At 40.0% G+C, this 23,846-nt stretch overlaps 1 protein-coding gene across 1 annotated transcript in view; it reads left to right on the top strand.

Annotated features, from left to right (window-relative positions):
• EXT1 (exostosin glycosyltransferase 1) overlaps positions 1–23,846 on the top strand; it is a 325,779-nt gene that overhangs the window by 285,707 nt on the left and 16,226 nt on the right. The window contains exons 4-8 of the mRNA XM_034422214.3: positions 3,792–3,911; positions 10,905–11,037; positions 12,922–13,040; positions 16,288–16,383; positions 20,611–20,700. Of these exons, the coding sequence (XP_034278105.1) occupies positions 3,792–3,911; positions 10,905–11,037; positions 12,922–13,040; positions 16,288–16,383; positions 20,611–20,700 (558 nt within the window). The remainder of the gene's footprint in view (positions 1–3,791; positions 3,912–10,904; positions 11,038–12,921; positions 13,041–16,287; positions 16,384–20,610; positions 20,701–23,846) is intronic.

The following is a 23,846-nucleotide window of genomic DNA, read 5'->3' as shown; positions in this document are numbered from 1 at the left end:
AGACTTTAAACTGAACAGAATTAACAATGTTACTTCCTGCAAAGGCTCACGTGCCTTTGCTCCTCTTTTAAGTCTTATGGGAGGGGCCAATCATCTCCAAGCCCTACTCCCAAGTCGTCCCTTTTGTTTTAACTGTTCTTGCCTTCTGGCAGCTCTACACATGCGCACACTGGGAACAGGCTTCCCCTGTTCCTCTGCCTCTCTGATGTCTGACTCTGGAGGCTCCGGAGGCAGCACATACCTCCCAGATGGCCCTTTCTCTGCCTCTGACGCAGAGCCTTCCCCAGACTCCAGGACTGGCCCATGTTCCTCCCAACCTCCTCACTGTCCAACTCTGCTGCCAGCTCCGCAGGCTGCCAGCGGACCACAACACAGACAAGAAACACAACCACGAATACTAGCTCAGAAGTTACATTAACAGAATCATGTAAGACTGAAAGTATTTCTCCCACCCTTTCCTTTTACTCTGTGAAAAACTAGGAAATATCCTTTCTGAAATCATCCCTATGTTCTCCCTCCTTCTGTGGACTGAGATATCTGGATAATGGTTCTCCAGTCTGCAGCTTTCCCTCCTGTCTCCCAAGGCCATTCTCACTTACCATTACAGATTTCAACTCAATGAACCTCTTGCCAAAACTCAATTTGTCTTAGGAAAATTGTTGCCCTTAAGCTGTTTCCTCACTGTCCCCATTGTCTATGAAATCATGAGGCTATGTAAAGAACAGATGTATTCTAATTAAGAGTATTTTATCGGAATGCATTTTGAGGGTAAAAACATGAGAGAATATACATGAGCGAAGAAGCCTTTTGTTGGGTATAATCTAATGTGTAAGCGGAAAATGCAAAATGGCACAAATCAAAAGCAAACATAGGCAGATGCTTTACGCATAATTAGCCCAGGAAAAAAATAAATCATTTGAAAGGCTTAGGAAGAACACAGCAGCCTAATGAGAAAATAGGTGCTGTACTGAAATAGCACCCTTTTCAATAAATGGAATATCAAGAAGGATTTATTTTTCCTATTTTAGAGCCTATGTACACATAGATAGAAGAAGATATACAAATCAGATAAACTGGAATCAGTTTTTTTTTTCCTGTCTGCTCTGCAAGATGCCTAAAGGTCATACATAGAAACTTGGCATCTCTCTTTGATACAGATAGTTCCTCACTTAGCAGCCATATCTGAGACCAGCAATTTGGTTGTTTACTAAGCGATTACTAAGTGAAACCTTGACTGTGCTTGTGATCTTACTTCAACTTATCTTTACTTTACAGATCTGCAATGGTCATAAATTCAGGCATTGGTCACATCACCATCATAATTGGGAATGGTCATAGTCCAAGGCAGTCATTAAACAGGGATTACTTGTAGTCTCTTCCTTTTTTCTTCTTCTTCCTATGGATGTGATCTCACTTGGCCACCAAGGGGTTGTCCGTTTGCAGAGCAGGAACTTTTAGGACATAAGTAGGAATGATGGAGAAATTACTTGGTTTTATACTTATTAAAGAGCTGCTTAATAGAATAGAATAGAATTCTTTATTGGCCAAGTGTAATTGGACACACAAGGAATTTGTCTTGGTACATACGCTCTTGGTGTACATAAAAGAAAAGATACATTCGTCAAGAATCATAAGGTACAAGACTTAATGATAGTCATAGGGAAACAGTCAATATAAATCTTAAGGATACCAGCAGCAAGGTTACAATCATACAGTCATAAGTGGGAGGAAATGGGTGATAGGAACGATGATAAGATTAATAGTAGTGCAGACTTAGTAACCAATTAGACCGTGTTGAGGGAATTATTTGTTTAGCAGAGTGATGGCATTCGGGAAAAAACTGTTCTTGTGTCTAGTTGTTCTGGTGTGCAGTGCTCTATAGCATTTCCTACATCAATAGATGAACCATAATCATTGTCTTTAATTTTATGAAGCAGTTCTCCATTAAAAAAAATATGTAAAAAAAGTAATGCAAAGGACAGATGTATGCATGATGAAAATCTTTATAAAGTTTTACAGGAGAAGGGGTTTAGTTACAAGCTGGTGTGGAAATGGTTAAAAATCTAAGTTGAGATCAAAAACGAGAACTCAGAATGGATAAATTCATCAGTATAAGTTACTTTGTGCTTGTAGATTGACAAGTATTATATATAACTTATTGAGAACTAATCCATAGCCCATAGATATACCATGAACGGGTTTTGGCCTTATTTTTTTAATTAATTGGTTTATTTATAACCTACTTTTGCTATTTTTTAGAAATAATTCCAGGCAGTGAATTCCTAATACTCCTTCCCCCTTCCTATTTTCTCCACAGCAATCCTATGAGGTGGGTTGGACTGCGAGAAAATAACAGGCCCCAAATTACCCAGCCATCTTTCATGCCTAAAGTGGAATTATAACTCACAGTCGCCTGATAATTGACCCAGAGATGCCCAGCTGGTTTTCATGTCTTAGGCAGGATTAGAACTCACAGACCTCTGGTTTCTAGCCTAATGCCTTAACCATTAGACCAAACGTCTGTAGATATTATCAGTCATCCAGGTCATGGTTGTCCCAAAGATGCTTTTTCAGGAGGCAACTGGACTTGTTTTCTCTTTGAGGATGTTTTGCTTCTCATCCAAGAAGCTTCTTCAGCTCTGACAGGATAGTGGTCCATTCCCTGCTATCCTGTCAGAGCTGAAGAAGCTTCTTGGATGAGAAGCGAAACATCCTCAAAGAGAAAACAAGTCCAGTTGCCTCCTGAAAAAGCACCTTTGGGACATTAGATCAAACTGGCTCTCTATTATTATCTTTCTCTCTTTCTATTATCTAGTCCAAAAATTGTCATGGTGAACTGGGAATAAAGAAGATTTTATTTTTTTTCAGATTAAGGGCCTCACTTTCTACTTGTGTTTCAAGAGCCACACTTGCAAAGATAGCCAATGGAGCCAGGACAGTTGCTAAATTGATTCTACTTCCCATAAATTTTAATTAAGTTCAAACTTTGCCCAGCTAATAACATTATTATCCATTTCCCCTTCAGTCACATGGAACATTATCATTTGAAAATGGCTTTTAAAAATTTGACCTTGCACTATCACTTCTGGATTGTTGGTTTACATGCTGGTTTTAAACATTTCTGCTTTTGAGAAAACAGCTGGGAAGATGGACTGAAAAACCTTTTAAGTTCCGAAAGATTATAGGCATCCATGTTGAGTTTGTGCCCTATTTTGCGACCGTTTGTGAAGAGAATTGCTGTAATTTTTAAGTTAGTAACACGGTTCTTAAGTGAATCTGGCTTCCCCATTGACTTTGCTTGTCAGAAGGTTGCAAAAGTTGATCACGTGACTCTGAGACACTGCAACCGTCATAATTACATGCCAGTTGCCCAGTGTCCAAATTTTGATCACATGACCACGGGGATGCTACAACAATCCTAAGTGTGAAAATCTCATAATTTATGTCACTTTTTTGGTGAGGCTGTAACTTCCAACCCTCACTAAGCAAATGGTTGTAAGTAACTATCGTAAATGTAAGAAGTGTTGGCTTCTCCGGTCAGAAGTGGAACAGAGACACAGCATTAACAGCCCATATAACTCAATTTCCAATTATTGCTATCATGGCTGGTATGGCCTGACAATATGGATTGCGTGCCATAGATGAGAGCCAAATGCATTGTAGACTAAATGTATAAAATCTAAACCGATTGGGCTATAAACGGATTGTCTGGAAAGGCTCCTCGTCGTGTCTTAATGTTCCCAGGTTGCCGTGTTTTTGAATGCCATATTTGTTTCTGTTTTGTATTACAGATCCCTTCTACAATCAGGTCTATCCATCAGGATAAAATCCTAGCACTTAGACAGCAGACACAGTTCTTGTGGGAGGCTTATTTTTCTTCAGTTGAGAAGATTGTATTGACCACACTAGAGGTGAGTAACAATTTTCAGATAATAGCTGGAGCTGAATCCCGGCTTTTCTGCACATTTGGATTGCGTCTGGTCTTGACTTTTGCAGGTACTTAGCAAGGCAAGCGCCTCTGCAAAGAATCGGATGAAGGAGAGACTTTCAACTTCTTTATAACTTTTTCCTCCCTTGAGGTACTAGGGTCTTTGTCTCTGGGATTGGTGTAAGAAGAAATGACAGGCTGACAAATTGGCAACCATCTTAACTTGCTAGGAAATGTGGTCTCTCGTAGACTGGAGGCTTCTCGGGATTTTTTGATAGCTGATAAATCAACTGGCTTGTCATTGATGGTAAATGGGTTCTTTAAGACCCTTTCCTGGGAAAAAAAATCATGTTTTGAAAAAAATGATACTATAAAACTTTTTCCTCTGTTCACGCAGGCTTTCTGCTCCAAGATGTTTTCAAAGTCTTTGATGGATGTCTGGAGGAAGGTGGAAAAAATTTTGGGCTTAAGGCAGTAGCTATTTCAGGTTAAGGAGGCAAATGTCAGAAACTTGACTGAGAATTAAAATGAGCTAGCCACGTTTTTAAGTGCCTTTATGGGGAGCCTTGGCTCGATTTTACAGATCCTGGCCTGCACTTCCCCCCCCCCCTCAGTATCGTCGTAGTAATGCCTTGCATACATAAGCACAGACTCCAGCCTTCTCTAAGTCATGGTGTAAAGAAAAGAGAATAGAAGATTCCCGTATTAGTTTGATATTTGAGCCTAGCAAAGCAATTCAATTCTTTGCAATCAGAGATTACAGGCAAATGAGATTTTGACAATGCTGAAGAATCCTTTCCTGCAAATCTGCATGTAGCAGATGAAATAAGACTGCATTTCTTGAATTCAGTTTCTGAACAAATCCCCTTCTCTGTTGATTCATCCACATTTAGTGTCAGCTACATGTTCCCTTTTTGCTCTTCCTATAGCAAATTCCTGTTTTTTCAGTTTTAATCACCACCATAATGAGTTCTCTCACTAAATAAAAATATTCTTCAAACTAATAATAATAATAACTTTATTGTAATTGTATGTGTATACACAGTATACCTATACAACGAAATTCACTTAACACCCAAAGACCAGGTCCAACACACATAACAATCCCCAAACACACTCCCACCCATCACAATTCCCCACCCCTAAACCACCCAAACATCCATATAACAGACTAAGTAACTATGATTTCATTCAGATTAGAACAGGTCCAATAGAAGCAATGGCTTTAGGTTAGTCTTGATTCTGGCCCCCTATTATATTGCATCTATACTTACAACAGACTTATAAGCACACTATGATAGCATCATTGTTTAGTCACGAAGTTTCTTCGCAACACCGTGAACTACAGCATGCCCTGCTCCCTTGTCCTCCCCTGTCTCCCAGAGTTTCCCCAAATTCATGTTCATAGCACTAGATGATACTACCTCATCACTATTTAACCACTTATCTAACTCCTAGCCATAGGAGCCCTGGTCATACTGTGGTTAATTGAAGTATTGCAGGCAAACTCTGCCCAAAGTTTGGGCAGAGTTCGATCCTGATTAAGGCTCAAGGTTGACTCAACCTTCGATCCTTTTAAGGTTGGTAAAACCCAGATTGTTGGGAGCAATATGCAAATTAGGGGATTGGAGGCTAAAACATATAAAGAACGGTTGCTGAAATTGGGTATGTCTAGTTTGATGACTAGACAGGACTAGAGGTGACATGATAACAGATATCTCAGAGGTTGCCACAAAGAAGAGGGAGTCAAGCTATTCTCCAAAGCACCTGAGGGCAGGACAAAGAAGCAATGGATAGAAACCAATCAAGGAGAGAAGCAGCCTAGAACTAAGAAGAAATTTCTTGACAGTTAGAACAATTAGTCAGTGGAACAACTTGCCTCCAGAAGTTGTAAATGCTCCAACATTGGATGTTTTTAAAAAGAGATTGGACAACCATTTGTCTGAACTGGTACTGGGTTTCCTGCTTGAACAGGTGGTTGGACTAGAAGACCTCTAAGGTCCCTTCCAACCCTGTTATTCTCTTCTCTTCTAAATAATGCTGAGATTGTAAACCACCCAGAGATTGCTGTAAAACACTATGGGGCAGTATATAAGTCTAAATGTTATTGCTATTGCTATCTCATCTTCTGCCATCCCCTTCTCCTTTAGCCTTCAGTCTTTCCCAACATCAGGATCTTTTCCAGTGAGTCCTCTCTTCTCATTAGGTGGCCAAAGTGTTTGAGCTTCAGCTTCAGTATCTATCTTTCTAAAGAACAGTCAGGGCCGGTTGCTTTAGAGTTTGACTGATCTGATCTTCTTACAGTCCAAGGGACTCTCAAGAGTCTTCTCCAGCCCCACAATTCAGAACGCTTCAATTTAGCGCTCGGCCTTCCTTATGGTCCAACCCTCACAGCCGTACATTATTACTGGGATGATGGCATCACTACAGATATAATCCTTAGCCATGTTTAATATTGACAGAACAAACTGGGGCACTTCCTGAGAAGTTAGCTTTCAAGATTAAAAACTAAATTTTCCAGGATCCAAAGTCAACTCAACTCTTGGTGATTTATCAGTATGTCCATGCAGTTTGCTTTCTTTTCACCAAAAATAAATGATTTTGCCATTGCTTCTTCTGAACAGTCTAGTTTACAGATTCCTTAATGGTTCCCAATTTGTGATTCAGCAAGGTTAATCTTGCTTAGCTTCTAAGGTTAGACAAGGTCAACCAACAATTGCCATCTCCTCAGGAAGATTGTAAGAAGTTGCTGTTATATCTGCTAATTTGTGCGCTGCTATACACACTGTTCTGCAGAACAAAACGAGTTGCATTTGAAATGTTCTAATATTTGTTTCAGCAATAGATATGACTTATTTTCATATATGCTAGGAAGGAGCTATATATTCGCTGTAGTTCCTTGGGTATCCATGAAAATTGTAGTATAGGTTACCAGTTTGTTCATATAAAATGGTTCTATTAAAGCAGTTACTTCCAAATTTTATTCAAGATGTGTGGACTTCAACTCCCAGAATACCCCAACTAGCATTGCTGGCTGGAGTATTCTGGGAGTAGAAGTTCAGGCATCTTAAAATGAACAAGGTTGGGAAACATTGTTTTAAAACAGAGCTGTTAAACTCAAGGCCCGTGGGCCAAATCCAGCCTGCTGGGTGCTTAGATCTGGCCCCACCGGGAAACCCTGGAAATAGCGAAGGACCGGCCTACGGTGCCTCTTCCAGTGAAAACAGAGCGCTTAGGCTCCATTTTTGGCTGCAATGGCCTCCTGCGGCCCTCTACCAACAAAAACGGAGCCATACATGCCCCCCGCCAAGCTCCTTTTTTGCTGGAAGAGGGCTGCAGGAGGCTGTCGCTGCCAAAAACTGAGCCTTGACAAGTGACGTTGAGCTGGCCATGCCCCCCGACCATGCCCCCCCCCCCAGGTCAAACAGAACCTTGATACAGCCCTCAATGAAATCGAGTTTGACACCCCTGTTTTAAAGCAAATCTACAAAGGATTTCATCTTTCACTACTTGGTCAGTCTTCCTCAATAGGAATTTTCCATTTTTAAAGATCTTTGATCAGCCGTAGGGATGTTCTTTTTTTTTTTTTTTTCCCTGTACCCATTTCCTCAAAATTTGAATCGGTTTTACCTGAGACTCACAGGATGGGACAAAGGTAGAACTGAGCAAAACGTGAAGGTTCCAAAAGGAAAATGAACTGAATAAAATGCAATGCAATCCTCACCAGCTTTATGTTTTCTTCACTTCCTGAAATTAAAACCTATATAAAAGCAGTTTTAATTCTGAAAGAAAGGAGAGTGAGATAATTTGCATATTCAGTGCATATTGACTTAATTCAACAGAAATATCCTCATCCCCATTAAAAGGGGATTCATGACCCAGGAGTGTGGGAGGCGAGGAAAAGAATTGATATCAAGATAGAAATGCACCCTTTGGAACACATTTTAATTTAGAGTCCTTTTATGGGGAGGAAATCGTTATCTCATTCAGCCCAGTTTCCTGATTGCAAATTCCTTCTTCAATCCATGTAGGATACGTGTTTACTTAATTAGTAAGTTTACAAAAATAAGCTTCTGAGTCTCCAGGAAGAGTGGAGGCACGCCAAATTGACACAAATACGTTTGACACAAATTCATTTTTAGACCGAACTTTCAGCAGTGATTAAAAGTGGTGGTGGTGGGGGGAATGAAGAGCGCAAATTGCAAATGGCATTTAGCGATGGGTGTGTAGCTATTTTTCCTGTGCAATTTTTACGGCTAGCGAAAGAGCTGTAAATTGCCTCTATTTTTGTCCTTTCCTGTATCCTTTCCTACAAAGCTTCTCCAGCCTTTTGCACGGTTAAATATTGTTTTCAAAACTAGAATAAGTTATCTGTTAAATTTGGTACAGCTTTTAAGATGGTCCCTGATCCATCAAATAACAGGATCGGTAAGATTTTGTCAGCCTGACCTGTAACTGAAAATACCTATCAGTGGTGGCATTTGAGAGCTGGTTTCAAAGTTAAACTGAGTCGTAGGGAACCATATAAAAGAGGGTGTTGTATTTTAACAGGAAAGTTGTCCTAGATATGGTGAACTAATTTTATTGGAGAAATCTTTTCTCTGCTGTATCAGAGGCCAGCTGTATGTGGCACTTTCGCAGAGGTAATTATTTATCACTGAACAAGTGACAAATGAAATATTAGGTACTGAACTATGTTAACCCACCTTATGTTAAATCAGACTGTGGACATGTTGAATACAGTATTTGTTATACTAGCTATTATTAGCTTTTTAGTAACAGACCAGGGCGTTTCTGGATTTCATTGGAAAGAGTAGAAATTAAATTAAGGGCATTTTGCTATTGAAACACATAATTTGTCATAGGTTAAAGCAATAAGTTGCAGATCGGCCCCAAAGTGACCATACATAAACCAAGCTTAGCAATCCACGTGATTTATTTTTCTTCCTTTTAGATTATTTACTATTACAAAATATTTAAATTGGGAGCTGGCATGCTGCAGAACAAAGCACCAGCTTGTATTATACTCTTTATTTATAAGAATATCTCTGGATACTACATAGTCCCCATGGGTATGTTTAAAAAATAATTAGTTAGCAGCAGCCTATGATGTTTTGGAAATGTAATCAAACTGTTTAGAAAAAAAAAAAATTAAAGCAGTGAGTCAGATGGCAGAGACTAATTGTACAACCCTGTGATTGTGTGTGCCCATAATAACAGCCATTTTTATGAGAGGCATAGGCTTAGTAGCCCACCGTTTGTTTGTTTTTTTTGAAATGTACCCTCAAAAATGCCAAGCACACTTCAAAAAAGCCTATCCCAAAGCTGTGGTCGTCCCCCACACTTGTGAGCTGTGTTATCACACTGAAAACGTTCTGTAGATTGTTGTAGGAAACACAGCTATATAGTTGTTTCATTCCTATTGGCAGGATCTGGTTTTTTATTTATTTATATTCCAGCTTTATTTTTTGTTTAATAAGCAACTCAAGGCGGCAAACATATCTAATACTCCTTCTTCCTCTTATTTTCCTCACAACAAAAACCCTGTGTGGTAAACTGAAAGAGAATAACTGGCTGTCAGTTGGCTTTCAGGCCAAGTCCCAAAGGTGCTTTTTTCAAGAGGCAACTGGAGTTTCTGGTTTTTCTTTGAAGCTATTTCGCTTCTCATCCAAGAAGCTTGTTCAGCTCTGATTGGATGGTGGGGAATGGAATCCAGTCAGAGCTGAAGAAGCTTCTTGGATGAGAAGCGAAATGTCTTCAAAGAAAAACCAGAAAGTCCAGTTGCCTCTTGAAAAAGCACCTTTGGGACAACCATGACCTGAATGACTGAGAATCTCCATAGACTTTCAGGCCAAGATGGAACTAGAATTCACAGTCTCCTGGTTTCCAGCCTGATGGTTTAACCACTAGACCACATGGATATTTTTGGGATGATACATTTTGTTCTTTTTTAAGCATACTATACTTGAAGTTAGATAAACAATGGATGCCTAACCTGGATTCTATAATGATCTGAATGAGGACCATTAAGCAGGTATGAATGCTAACAAAATACAGAACCACCAGACTGTATTTCTTAAATTCAGGATTTAGTCATTTCTATTAGCAAGGATCTTTGTTAGACGCTTTTGATTGCTGTGGTTTTGGATGAAGAAAGCATTAAACTATCTTAAGTGAAGGAGAAAGAAATACAGTAGTACTTTATTTCAATTAAGCAAGTGTGCATATTCCATTGTGCAGCTTGTCTTTTCAGTGATTCTTGCAACATGATTCTTTTTCTAGTTAGGGGGAAAATCCTGGATTTATAGAGCACATTGAAGCACCAACATCTCTGTAATAAATATCAGGAAATAGAATTTTCCACTTTAACAAGGATATTTTGAGAGCTGAACGCGTTCATTTTAAAACAAAATAAAATTAAGGAAAGCTGAAATTCTCAGGGTCTTAGATTTGGAATCCCAGCGTGAAAACCTTACATTTTCTTCCACAACACCATGAAATTACAACAGTACATTAATCGTCGCTGATTTTTCTTGGGCCAATGATGGAATGCTGTCATTGCAAAGTTTTCCGTGCAATTTGTATTTCTGAAATAACTATAATGGTAGATTCTTTTTTAGCCTGGGAAGGAGAACAGAAATATGTAGGTTAATAACATTGCTTTTCAGAAACAGTTCTCATTCGGTTTAAAGCTATGACTGCCTTTATGATATATATTGATGGCAAAATTGCAGAATGAATCCATCAGTCTGTGCAATGGCTTGTACATTTTGGAAACTAGAACTATTCTGTGTTAGTTAGATCCTAATTTTTACACAGTGTCTGTATGAATAAATAAGATAAATGAAGTTGTGTAGGGCAAGAAGATTCCACACCAATTCTAAATAATCTGCCTCTTGGTGGCTTTGATTAAAGGGTTCTGCTTTTTTTTTTTCATTAAGCATTTCCTAAACTGTTTTAACTTCTTGTTTTGCAGATTATTCAAGACAGAATATTTAAGCACATATCCCGTAACAGTTTAATATGGAACAAACATCCCGGGGGGTTGTTTGTACTGCCACAGTATTCATCATATCTGGGAGATTTCCCTTACTATTATGCTAACCTAGGTAAGTAGTTCTCTCTTGAGGAACACACTGCTTGGGAAGAGAAATCTCATTGCTGGGTGATATGCAACTAACAGTGTGAGGCAAATGGAATCTAAGCTGTGTAGTAAGGTGGCCCTCTAAACCAATGTATGAGAACCAAAACTTCTTTATTCTTCTAGGAACAAAATAGGGATTTGGGGAAAAAAAAATAGACCACAAGTCTGCAACCAAGAGCCTTGGTGGTGCAGCGGACTAAGTGCTGTTATGTAGCGCTTAGCTGCCAGCTGCCTGCAATTAGCGCGAGTTAAAATCTCAAATCTCAATCTTGAGTCAAGGTTGACTCAGCCTTCCATCCTTCCGAGGTAGGTAAATTGAGGACCCGGATTGTGGGGGCAATAAACTGACTTTGTAGAAACATCGCTTATGGGGGGCCAAAAGCCCTAATAAGCAGGTATATACAGAAGAATGAAGGCTATTGCTATAAGTGCATTGTAAGCCACCCTGAGTCTTCAGAGGAGGGCTGCATATAAATTGAACTAATAAATAATTGAACTAATAAACCAAAGGTAGTGTCAGTTCTCTGTGGTAGTCCAGACAAAAAGCACCAACCAAGTACTAAGCGTGTGTCTCCAACTTGGCAACTTTAAGACTTGTGGACTTCAACTCCCAGAATTCCTCAGTTGAAGTCCATAAGTTATAGTAATAGAATCTTGCAAATCTGAAAATACTTTTCCCCACCCTTATTTTTACTGTCCCCAAAACCGAGGCTGGTCCTTTCTGATATGTTTTTTCTAGCCCTACCTCTCCTTCAGAGTCAGATTTCTTTTATCAGACTGCTGTCTAGTATGTGGCTCTTCCTCCTGTCTCCCAATGTCATTCTCACGTAGTGGTACAGTAGCCATCATTATTTGTCAATAGAATAAGGAAAAATGAAAGGACAGAGAATAGAGTCAAATGTAGAAACTATCCAAATTGAGCAAATAGTTTTGAAAATAAATAAAAGAATCCAGATGTACCTGTCTAGACTTTCTCTGGCACTTTCCGTGATTCCAGCTCTGCCAGAGTTTTTGGGCCCTGAACTGAATCACAGTGCCAGTAAGGAAACATTCTTCTCTTAAGGCTATCAGTCAACCAGACCAAAAATCTTTTAACTCTGACTCCCTCTGAATCCCATCACTTTCAAAGGAAAATTTGATGGTATTAGAGTAACAAAGTACTTAAGAGCCACCATTCCCAACATCCACTGAAATAGTAAATGGAAGATGGATGGCCTATAGATTTTATAAGTAAATAAATATTTATTTACTTGTAAAATTTATAGGCCACCCATCTTATCTCAAGATAACTCTGGATGGGAGATATAAAGAGATTTTTTTTTCTGCTTAATTTTTGGTTTTCTATCTATTTTTTCCCCTTTAAGGAAGAAATGCCTTAAATTCTGGATCATTTTTCTTTGGATGCATATATTAACTTTAAAGATTGAGTTATTTTTTCCTAATTATCTAAATATTCCTTTAAAAGACCTGCTTTATCTTCTCCAGCAATCTTGATTTTATTTTTATATTTAAGTTTTTAAAAAGTTACGATATTGTTGGTTCTATGGTACACAGAGTCACATTCAATGAGATGGATGGCCATATAAATTTATTTAATAAAAATATTTTTTTTAAAAAAATGGGATAATGATAGATTTACCTTCATTTACCTCAGAATATAGTAAAAGGGGTAGATGGTTTTGAATTCAGAGTTGTCTTCTTTTCAGGGAAGTCCATTCTTGTGGAATCAGCTAGCATTTGTCTGCGATTAGTGAACTTGTGTGTTGAGGGTTAAAGTCAACCAAAATATTTTAGGATTTTTAAAATGATTCATTTTAAAATGGTTCATTTTCTCTCATTTTCTTCTCAGGAGTCAAGGCCCCATCCAAATTCACCGCCGTCATCCATGCAGTTACTCCTCTGGTGTCCCAATCTCAACCTGTGTTGAAACTCCTGGTTGCAGTCGCCAAATCCCAGCACTGTGCTCAGGTGAGGAATACGATCAACCTCCTCCTCATTGGCTGAAAATCCAAATTTCACTGGTTGCTCTAGGTTTGTCTGGCGTCTTCCAATTTATCTTCACCCACACTGGCAAAGCTTCTTATATGTTAGTCTAGTATTGGCGAACCTTTTTGGCACCATGTGCCAAAAGGGGGGGTGCATACGCGTGCCAGAAACCAGAAGAGCAGCTGCCTGGTGCACATGCACGTGCCGGGAAGATGATCTTCCAGTTTCCGGCACACACATGTGCACTGGCCACCTGGTCTTCTGGTTTCTGGCACACCTGTGCGCACTAAGATCAACTGGCCGGTGCCCATCCACATGCCGGAAACCGGAAGAGTAGCTGCCTGGTACGCTTGTGCGCGCTGGGAAGATGATCTTCCAGTTTCCAGCACACGTATGCACACCAGGGCAGCTGTTCTTCTGGTTTCTGGCGCTTCTGCGCGTTTGAGCACCAGCTGGCCAGCGCGCCAGAACCCGGAAGAGCAACGGGAGGTGGCTCATATGCCTGGAGAAATGGCTCTGCGTGCCACAGGTTTGCCATCATGGTGTTAGTCCATAAAGATGACGGAACTTGCAAAGAAGGCTAAGTTAACTTCTTTGATTAGAGAAAAAAACAGTGTCATCATGTATGATTGACTGGAAACCACTTATAGACTTTTTGCATCAAATTGAAAAAATATGCACTTATGATTTATGTTTTTACTGATTAGAAAAAGACTGGATAATACCATGTTTTCCCCAAAATAAGACCTAACCGGAAAATAAGTCCTAATGTGTTTTTTGGAGCAAAAATTAATATAAGACCCAATCTTATTTTCGGGGGAAACACGGTAAAAAAACTTTTGTAATCAAGGAATAAGAGATAACTTTGTAATTGCGCTTAATATTTGCTGCAAAGGAAATCAGAAGCTTCTATTTCTTTTTATTCTTTCTTTCTGCACTTTTCCTTTTTCCTTCCTTTTTTCTTTTCTTTTTTTTCTGCTTTTACTTTTTATTAGTTTGTGTTGGTTTTGATGTTCTTGGTAATTTTTTTGGTGAAGATTTATTTTAAAAAATGAATAAATGCATTAAAGGAGCAATGAGTGGCCCAGGATCTACATGGCATGTGAAACCTCCCAGCACCCATTTCACTTCTCATTAGGAAGAAACAAAATATTCAGCCAGGTTTTTTTGCATTGGGGTTCCTTTGATTAAGGGCTCCATGTTCCCCGTGTGGTGAGTTTCAAAAGATAAAAAATAAATGCCTCAAATCTCTTTTAAGATTTAAAATGCAACCACTCCCTAAAGAAGCACCACCAACATTTTGGACTCATTCATTTTGGGGATGCAATTACATCATCAGCCACCCCTTGAGTATCCTTCAGAAGCCCCCAGCCCTCAAGCGTGATCCTTACACCCTGTACGTAGCCAAAGAAGACATTGTAAATTGTAAACTGAATTACATAGCAGCATATGCCTTACACTGAGTTGTACGTTTGGTATTGTCTATTACTGAATATCAGATTTTATGCTGTTTTCCACTCGCCCCTCTACCCTCACTAGAAGATGCTAGAACAAAATTTACCAAAATGAAAAATGTTTATTCAGGATCTTCTTTTTCATTTATGTAGGCATTTATGTGAGCAGGGGGTTGGACTAGAAAACCTCCAAGGTCCCTTCCAGCTCTATTCTATTCTAAGAGCACTCCTTGGGAAAAAAATGGAATTAAAGCTTGTTTACAACAGGACTAAACTTAACTATCCTAGGTGGATAAACTTGGTCACTTCTCCTGTTAGAGTGGGTTTATTAACAGGCTAGATGATACAGGAGAAAAGAAGTTCGGCAATCTGTTTAAATCACGCCAATTAACAAGATTTGCATAATTGCTCTGAGACTAATTCTGCCTCTTAGCATTTCTGCACAGTATACAGTTTTTACTGGTCTTTGAAAGGTCTGAAAAACTGTGAGAAACACTGAATTTCGCAACGTAATCCAACAAACTTTTTCCGTTGTTCCTCCTCCATGTTGAGTTTTTAATCAGGAGGACTAGTAACTCGCACAGATTGCCAGGAAGCCAAGTTCAATTCCTATAATTCCGCCTTCTGCCACTGACAGCCTCCCACCAGCCAATATGCTGCCACAGAGAGGGGCTCCTCAGGGTGCCGTCGGCCAAACAATGCCGACTGGCGACACCGAGGGGGAGAGCCTTCTCTGTGGGGGCACCAGCCCTCTGGAATGAGCTGCCCCTAGAGGTTCGTATGATCCCCGACCCGCATACCTTTCGCCGCGCCCTGAAGACCCTTTTGTTCCAACAAGCCGGGCTGGCCTAATATGAATTTAATAATGGGTGTAGGTTAGTTTTTTAATTTTGTGGGCCAAATTTTTATATATTTGGTTTTAAATTGTTTTTAAATTTTGTAAATCTATATGTGTTTTAATATGGCTGTACACCGCCTGAGTCCTTCGGGAGAAGTCCAATAAATCTAATCTAATCTAATCTAATCTATAAGACATTCTACATTTGTTCCTGGAGAATTGGGGCAAATAGGCCACCCTGATCTTTCCAAAAGCTGAATTCTGCATTCGGTAACACAACACAAACTCCCATAAAGACTGAACACCACCGATGAGGTGGTAGAGCACCCTGCTTTGATGTCAAGCTGTAAACACTTTGTCTCTTGTCTTATGTCCAAGACATTTTCAGATGCCACATAAATTGTCTTTTGAATGCAGCCAATCCAACTGGGATGATTTTCTCATTGTTAGTCAGCAAAAGGAAACAACAACAACAACAAAAGTTAATTAGCCTCCCTTCTGTAGCTAGCAATTAAATCTCATTGGGGGACTTTTTCTCTTTTCATTTGTTTCTGGTTGTGAAGTTCTAGACCAGTGATGGCTAACCTTTTCTGGACTGAGTGCCCAAAGCGTGTGTGTGTAATGCGCGTGCCTGAACCCCCAAAATGCATGTGCCCCCCACGCATGCATCCCGCCCCCCTACGTGCATGTGCCCCCCCCCGCACATGCGCAGCAGAGACCCGAAGACCAGCTGGCCGGCGGGAGGCGCCCGACTGGGGCAACGGCCCGCATGCCCAGAGAGAGGGCGCTGCGTGTCACCTCTGGCACATGTGCCATAGGTTCGCCATCACAGTTCTAGACTGAAGTGCAGAGCAGTTAGCTGAGATAGCCCTTGAGCCTGTGTGGGCTGTGATCTCTGCAAGCATTTTCCTAATGGGAAACCCTTTTTGCTTTTCAGATCATTGTCTTATGGAATTGTGATAAGCCCCTCCCTGCCAAGCATCGCTGGCCTGCCACTGCTGTGCCTGTCATTGTTATCGAAGGAGAAAGCAAGGTACGTTGTCATTGTTGTGGTTACTGGCATTTGCTTTTTTTATTACAGCCGCATGCCATAATTCCTCCAGGTGCTTAAAGCGGCCTCTCTGGTTCTGCTTACCTTCTTAAATGCATCCTTCCTGCAGACTGAGGCAGGATAGATTGTATAGATAATTCTGGGCTCCCAATTTATTTTTTTTATTGGGACTGGCTTCCAAGTCACCTGTCTCTTACATATATATTTTCAAGGTCAGTGAGCCTCGGAAATATATAAGAGATTTACAAACACAGCTAGTTCTCGATTTACAACCAGAATTTCTGTCGGTAAGCAAGTCAGTTGTTAAAGTGAGTGGTGCCTGATTTTGCAACCTTTTTTGCAATGGTTTTTGAAGTGAATCTCACAGTTGTTAACTGTTAATCTGGCTTGCCCATAATCTTTCCTTGTCAGAAGCCTGCTGGGAAGGTCACAAATGACAATCACATGACCCTGAGACACTGCAAGTGTCGTAAAATCACGCCTGAATTTTGATCACATGACCGCGGGCATGCTACAATGGTCATAAGTAAGAGGATCCAGCCATAAATAATTTTCTTCAGTGCCATTGTAACTTTGGCTGTTGACTGAATGGTTGTAAGTTGAGGACTACCTGTATAACAGAGTATCAATTGATGGGAATTGATGTGGCCTAGTAGATTTGGCCTAGTTAGAAAAGCCATAAATCACTTTCTTCAGTGCCATTGTAACTTTGGCTGTTGACTGAATGGTTGTAAGTTGAGGACTACCTGTATACCAGAGTATCAATTGATGGGAATTGATGTGGCCTAGTTTGATGTGGCCTAGTGAGAAGAGAAAAATAGATGAAAAATCTCCTGCAGGCTATAATAATACAGGAGTGTCAAACTCGATTTAATTGAGGGCCGCATCAGGGTTGTGTTTGACTTTGGGGGGGGACAGGGTGTGTGTGGCCAAGGTGGGCGTGGCCAGCTTGACATCACTCGTCAAGGTTCTGTTTTCGGCTGTGACGGCCTCCTGCAGCCCTCTGCCATTAAAAATGGAGGTTGGGGAGGCCACGCGTGGCCCAACCAGGCTCCGTTTTTAGCTGTGACGGCCTCCTGCAGCCCTCTGCCAGTGAAAACAGAGCTCCCCAAGCTTTATTTTTGCTGGCAGAGGGCTACAGGAGGCTGTCACAGCCAAAAACGGAGCCCGGGCCCGAGCTCCATTTTCGCTGGTAGAGGCACCGCGAGCCAGTCCTTCTTTGTTTCCAGGGTGATCCCGCGGGCCAGATCTAAGCACCCCATGGGCCGGATCTGGCCCTCAGGCTTTTAGTTTGACACTCCTGCTATATACAACTGGCTTGTATTTTATACCTGACTTTGCATTCAAGCAAGTTTATAATATAATGATAGGATACAATTAGAGATACGCTGGGATATCACGTTCGGTCTCCATAATATTAAACTAGAGCTTTTAGCAGCCAAATCCAGCAAGGATAGCAACAACAGATGCTGGGAGTTCTAGCCCAGCTACATCTCAATCCTCAAGAAGAGTTTCGACATAAAGTGAGGTACGAACACCTATCCTTGCTGAAAATAATAGCAGGGTATCAGGTCTATTATAACAGTGAAGTACTTGTACAACGTACTTCAAAGAGGTTGCTGATTGTACAATTTCATGGTTCTTTATTGAATTAGGTGTCCCAATCGGGGGGGGGGGGGGAACGTATCTAAATTACTGAAGCTCCCAGGTATTTCTCATCCATCTAAAAAGAATGGAGGCAATATCTGTGCTTTTCTCCAATTCACTAAATGAATCCACTAAGGTGGCAGCTAAATCTGTTGACTCAGATCTCAGGATAGCTTGATATTCACTGCAGGGCTTGAGGGAGAGAAGGCTTCTGTTTGAGGCTGCCCTCTTTGGTGGCCTTGATTGCTTCCTTCTGCCTCCCTCCATTTTTGTTAATGTTGTTTCATGTATTGGAGGGCCCAAGGAAAGAATAGATCTTACGAATTTCAAAAAGGCAGGCAAGCAATAGTCTTGGAGCTTTTTAGAGACTACAAAGAAATCTGGAAGTGTCATCAAGGATCGCATTTCTCCTTCTGCACAGCAAATGCCCACATGGGGGGAAAAATATGTTTAGAATGCCAAATTGGCTTTTTTTTTTTTTTTTTTTTTTTTTACAGCGTAAACTAACTTGCTCAAGCACAACTATTTTGTCAAGTCTGGCTCCTTTCAGACATGCAGGATTATAGCCCCCTTTTGCTTTGCTGCTGAGAATTAGCCAGGATTTTAATCAATCAAAAAACCCCAGGGTGGCAAAAATTGTTATAAAAGATGCATTAAATGTTTTCAGCCTTAAGGCCATCCTCCCCCCCCCCCGCCCCCCTGCCCCCGGGTCAGGAAGCTGATTGTACTTGTTCACCTCTTGGGTTCATGTCTGAATGGTTGGACCTCATTATTAGTTATTATTAGTTTTTATCCGTGGGCTGTCAGACTCCTGAATGAGAAATAACATCATAACTACGTAGTATGATGGACTGCAGGGCCGGGGCAATGTGTAACATGTTCACACTGGTGCAATAGGACTGGGTGTTTTGCTAATATGATCTATTGGGATTTATTGGGTCAGGGATTTTTTATCTTCACTGTGAGTTGTATTGTGCACCGAGGGAGCTCAACCAATCTCATTATACATATGTTGTGCACTGACAATAAAGATTTGAATTGAATTGAATTGAATTGAATTGATTAGCACTCCACGGTAAATTCCTTGTCTTTCAATACTTCATTTTTATAAAAACAAAAGTAAATGAACAACAAAAACAGGCCTACCTAATATAAATGTTTCCAGCTGACAAAAGAGAAAGATTTTTTTTAAAAAAAAATACTGCTGCAATTTTTCTTCTAGTAGTACAAAGATCTAATGAGAAAAGTTAGTTGGCAAATCAGTGAAGAGGATTTGGGGGCGACAGAAAGCAGCAAATCTGAACAAAAACAAAAATCCAAACTTGTCTCATCGTTCTTCAGTGTTGATTAGATCATAGTCAGGGGTGGGTTCTACTTACCTTTACTACCGGTTCGCAACGGGATCGCTTCTGGGCATGTGCAGATCACTTCTGATGATGTCAGGGTCAGTGGGTGGAGCCTCCCGCCAGTTTTACTACCGGTTCTATAGAACCAATCCAAACCGGGGGCAACCCACCACTGATCATAGTCTAATCACCTTTCACACTTCTATCAAATGTTGTGCTGTAATTCTCAGAAAAATGTTCCTCCAAATGAATTTAGAAATGCAGATTTTGGGATTCTGAGTTTTCACATCAGTGTGGAAATGAGATGTGCTACATCTAGAAATGGCATGCAGCAGAAATAGATTGAATTGTCTACCTGTAATAAATTAATGTATAGTCACTTGGAGAAGCCAGAGTGTCTCAAGGGAACCCGACAATATTATTGTATCACCTACTGCTCACAAATTGATGTCATAGTGGCTTCAAAAGATTAATGCAAAATCCTACATAGACATTGTATTGTCTTAGGAGCATTGTAACTTAAAATTTACACTCTTTTATTCATCGTTTCTTGTTTTCAATGATAGCTAGTTTATAGATTTTGAAAGCCAACCAGTGAAGTATATTGGTTAGAGCATTAGGCATTGCTTGGGAGGTATAAGTTAAAATCTTCACTCAGCTATAAATTTTAGCCCGAGGCATTGCGTTAGTCGCTATCATTTAACCTAGCCTACCTCATCAGATTTTGATGAAGATAAAGTAAGAAGGAATTCTAAATGCTACTTTAAGCTTTTGAGAAGCATATATACTCTAAATATAGCTATGACTTATTGCCTTTTAATTATATAAAAATGGTTGGTTGGTTTCCAAAAAATCAAACCAGAGCATTATGCATGACAACATTTGGGGTAAGGGAATAATGTGAACACATAAATCTAGAAGGCCACTCTTGCTGAAATTAATCAGGAGTAACATAATCACATTGTTAAGTCGGATGCAATAAGCTGCAAAGTTCTTGCACATGAAGCTCTTTTCTTTCACAGCCATTTCCTCCCCTTGAATGCTGTGGTAGAAGGTTAACTGTTGGCTGTTCACCGCCCTGAGTCCCTCGGGAGAAGGACGGTATACAAATATAATAAACTAACTAACTAACTAACTCTTTGGGCTCAAGTATGGCGGTCCGGCCTGCAGATGAGCCTCAATAGCATCTCACTGACCCATCTTGTTCACCTTACAGGTGATGAGCAGTCGCTTCCTGCCCTATGAGAACATTGTCACGGATGCTGTTCTAAGCCTCGATGAAGATACGGTGCTTTCAACCACTGAGGTGAGATATTTTTCCTGTGGAGTGTACTGGCTCCAAAGTCATACTAGGATTTGACTTCCTTCCTTCCTTCCTTCCTTCCTTCCTTCCATCCATCCATCCATGCTTTGGCCAAGTTGACTAGGAAAAGTGAGTGATACCTTCTTAGTTGAGGTTTATGAACATTTGCTTAATGTTCCCAGAGAAGCTCTGCATGGTTGCAACTTCTGCAGCTCTCTTAGTTTCAAGGTGGCCATGTTACTTCATGGAGCAGCTCTAAGAAAGTGCTTCCAAAGATTTGAACAGTCCTGTATCTGTTTTAACTAAGAGTAAGCAATAGCAATAGCACTTGGACTTATATACTGCTTCACAGGGCTTTACAATCTGGGTCCTCATTTTACTGACTTCGGAAGGATGGAAGGCTGAGTCAACCTTGAGCCAGTGAGACTCGAATTGATGAATTGCTGGCAGCCAGCAGACAGCAGAATTAGCCGGCAATACTGCATTCTAACCACTGCACCATCATGGCCCAGTTGGAAACCTAATTCCGTGTCCATCTGGAATTCTCTAAGTTTCATCTCAGCAATGCTTCTTGGTCTATTAGGAAAGAAAGAAGATTGAATGTCTTGTTGGGCTAAATGGCCAAATATAACATACAGATAAATATGGATATATACCCAAGTATTCACAAGTACTCATAACCCTAACCCTAACATACACCAGTGTAGGTTTATGTACACTTGTGAATACTTGGGTATCTACATCTAATTTTTGTATTAATTCCTATTATATTCTGGTTTTTAAGAGCTGTGTTTGCCTAGCATTGGCCTGATAATTTCTTTTGAATAGCAGCACACACAAAGCAGATGCCTAGATTACATGTCTCTCTTTCATGAATCAGAGCTTCACCCAAGCTCTTTTTTTTTTCAATACAAGAATTTTCTTTCTGCCTGATACTTCAGAACTGCTGCACCAAAAACAGAAGGAAAAAAGGCTGCTGGGTTAAAGAGATGGGGGCAGGGAGCTGGAGATCAGGGGATCCAATGTAGAAAACCAATTTTTACAAGTGGGATGAGTATTGATTTCTCTCACCTCTTCCCGTAAAGAGATGGTGGGGACGGGCAACCATTTATACAACATGGCAATATATTGGAAATACATTATTAATGGCATCTCTGGAAAAGCTTTGAGTGTTTATTGTCTCCTTCAATTTCAGTGTGATTTTCCCTCTCTGTGTGTCTCTCTTACTTCTCCCTCCCTTAAAGAAAAGCAAGTTGTCCTTTAGAATTTATTACTTTGGAAATAGCAGATGGAGTCTTCTTCGAAGACCCAAGACTTTTAAGACCCAAAAGAGCCAGTTTAGTCTAGACCAGTGTTTCTCAACCTTGGTAGCTTGAAGATGGGTGGACTGCAACTCCTAGAATTCCCCAGCCAGCGTTGCTGGCTGGGGGATTCTGGGAGTTGCAGTCCACCCATCTTCAAGCTACCAAGGTTGAGAAACACTGGTCTAGACGGTTAAGGCATCAGGCTAAAAACCAGGCGATTGTAAATTCTAGTCCCACTTTAGGCATGAAAGCTAGCTGGGTGACTTTGGGTCAATCGCTCTCTATCAGCCCAATAGGATTATTGTTGTAGGGAAAATAGAGAAAAAAAGGAGTATTAGATATGTTCGCAGCCTTAAGATATTTATAAAAACATAATGAAAGCGAAATACAAATAAATAAATAAACCCCATTCAGTATTTCTGGAATCCTGTTATATCTGGATTTTTTTAATATGTTTATTAACTTGAATGTACATGATCTTGCAAATGGTTAGAGGATGGGACTATGTGTGTAGCTATGTCTCTTCTCACAACTTCTGTTGAAAGTCCATGTTTGCTTGAACACAACTGTATTTCTCTGCTATCAGAAACAGAATTAAAAATAAAATACAGAATTACTCTAATTCAGTGCTTGGTTCAGAAGTCTCTGTACCTGTCCCAAAATATCTCTCTACCACCCAGATCATAACAGAGTTTTGGCCAAACCAGTATCTTATTTCCCACATGGATCAACCAACTCTTGTGAAACTGGAAATTCTATGTAGATTTTAATTTGACATTCTTGTTTTCTAGTAATGGGCTAACCCTTAAATTATGCCAAACCTTAGCCGGGTTAAATTCTAATTTATTTTTTATCACATGCATTGTATCTGAATCACTTTATACAACTATCTCTTCTTTCTTTTCTTTTTTTTTGGGGGGGGGGCATTTGGTTTAGTTTTATTATCGTACAAATGTAAGAGATCAAAAATACAGACATAAAATGTAAGGCTATAGTATAATAAAAATATATTGTAAAAAGAATGTGTTTTTTCCCAACCATTCTGCTAGTTAGATATACCTTAAAGTTTTACAGTTATTGCTTATATCTATTAAAGTCATTTTTCAGCTGTTGTTTTTTTTAATAAATTTCTCTCATTTTCTCAAAGCCATATTCTGAATGTGTCAACTTCCCGTGCTGTGTAATATGTTGTATGAAAGGGACCAATGCTTTCTTGGATTTAGTTTGACTTCTGTTATGTATCCATTGGTGTATATTGTCCCATTTTGGTCTGTAAATCTTGTATCAACGGCAAGATTTCTCTCTTTTTTTTAACAATACCATCTAAGCTAGTGACCAATACTACAGCCTGCAAATTTCACACAGGATCATTAGTAAGGAAATCTGGTTTAAATTATCCTCTCCAATCTTATGTCCTATGGAAGTTTGTTTAGTTGAAGCTCCCAGAATTCCTGGTGAACCTGAATAACAAATTATGGGAGTTATCACCCCAAGATGTCTTCTACTACTTACCTATCTATCTGAATAGTAATTTTCCAGCTTTCAAATATGAGTGATAAAACTCAGAAAAGCCTCAAATGCTTCTTCATTTTTTTACCTTTAATTAAGGTTTTAGCTTTTCGCTCCTAATGAAATGAAATATTAAGCCATCCTGCACAGTGGGGGGAAACGTCTCTATGACTCATAATTAGAAATCCATGTGGATTTAAGGAGGAGTGTTGGCTGTCTTAAGAGAGTAGCAGGTTGGCTAACTTTCTCATCCACCCCCACCCTCCAACCCAATTACTCCATGTTTGGTTCTCTACATCAGCCTCAATGAAAAATGGTTAAAGCAAAATTAGGAAA

This window comes from Pantherophis guttatus, chromosome 3 (assembly GCF_059756535.1).
Source record: "Pantherophis guttatus breed Tessera chromosome 3, ASM5975653v1, whole genome shotgun sequence".
In the NCBI taxonomy this organism is placed as follows: domain Eukaryota; kingdom Metazoa; phylum Chordata; class Lepidosauria; order Squamata; family Colubridae; genus Pantherophis; species Pantherophis guttatus.
This window is presented reverse-complemented; position numbering and strand designations above follow the sequence as displayed.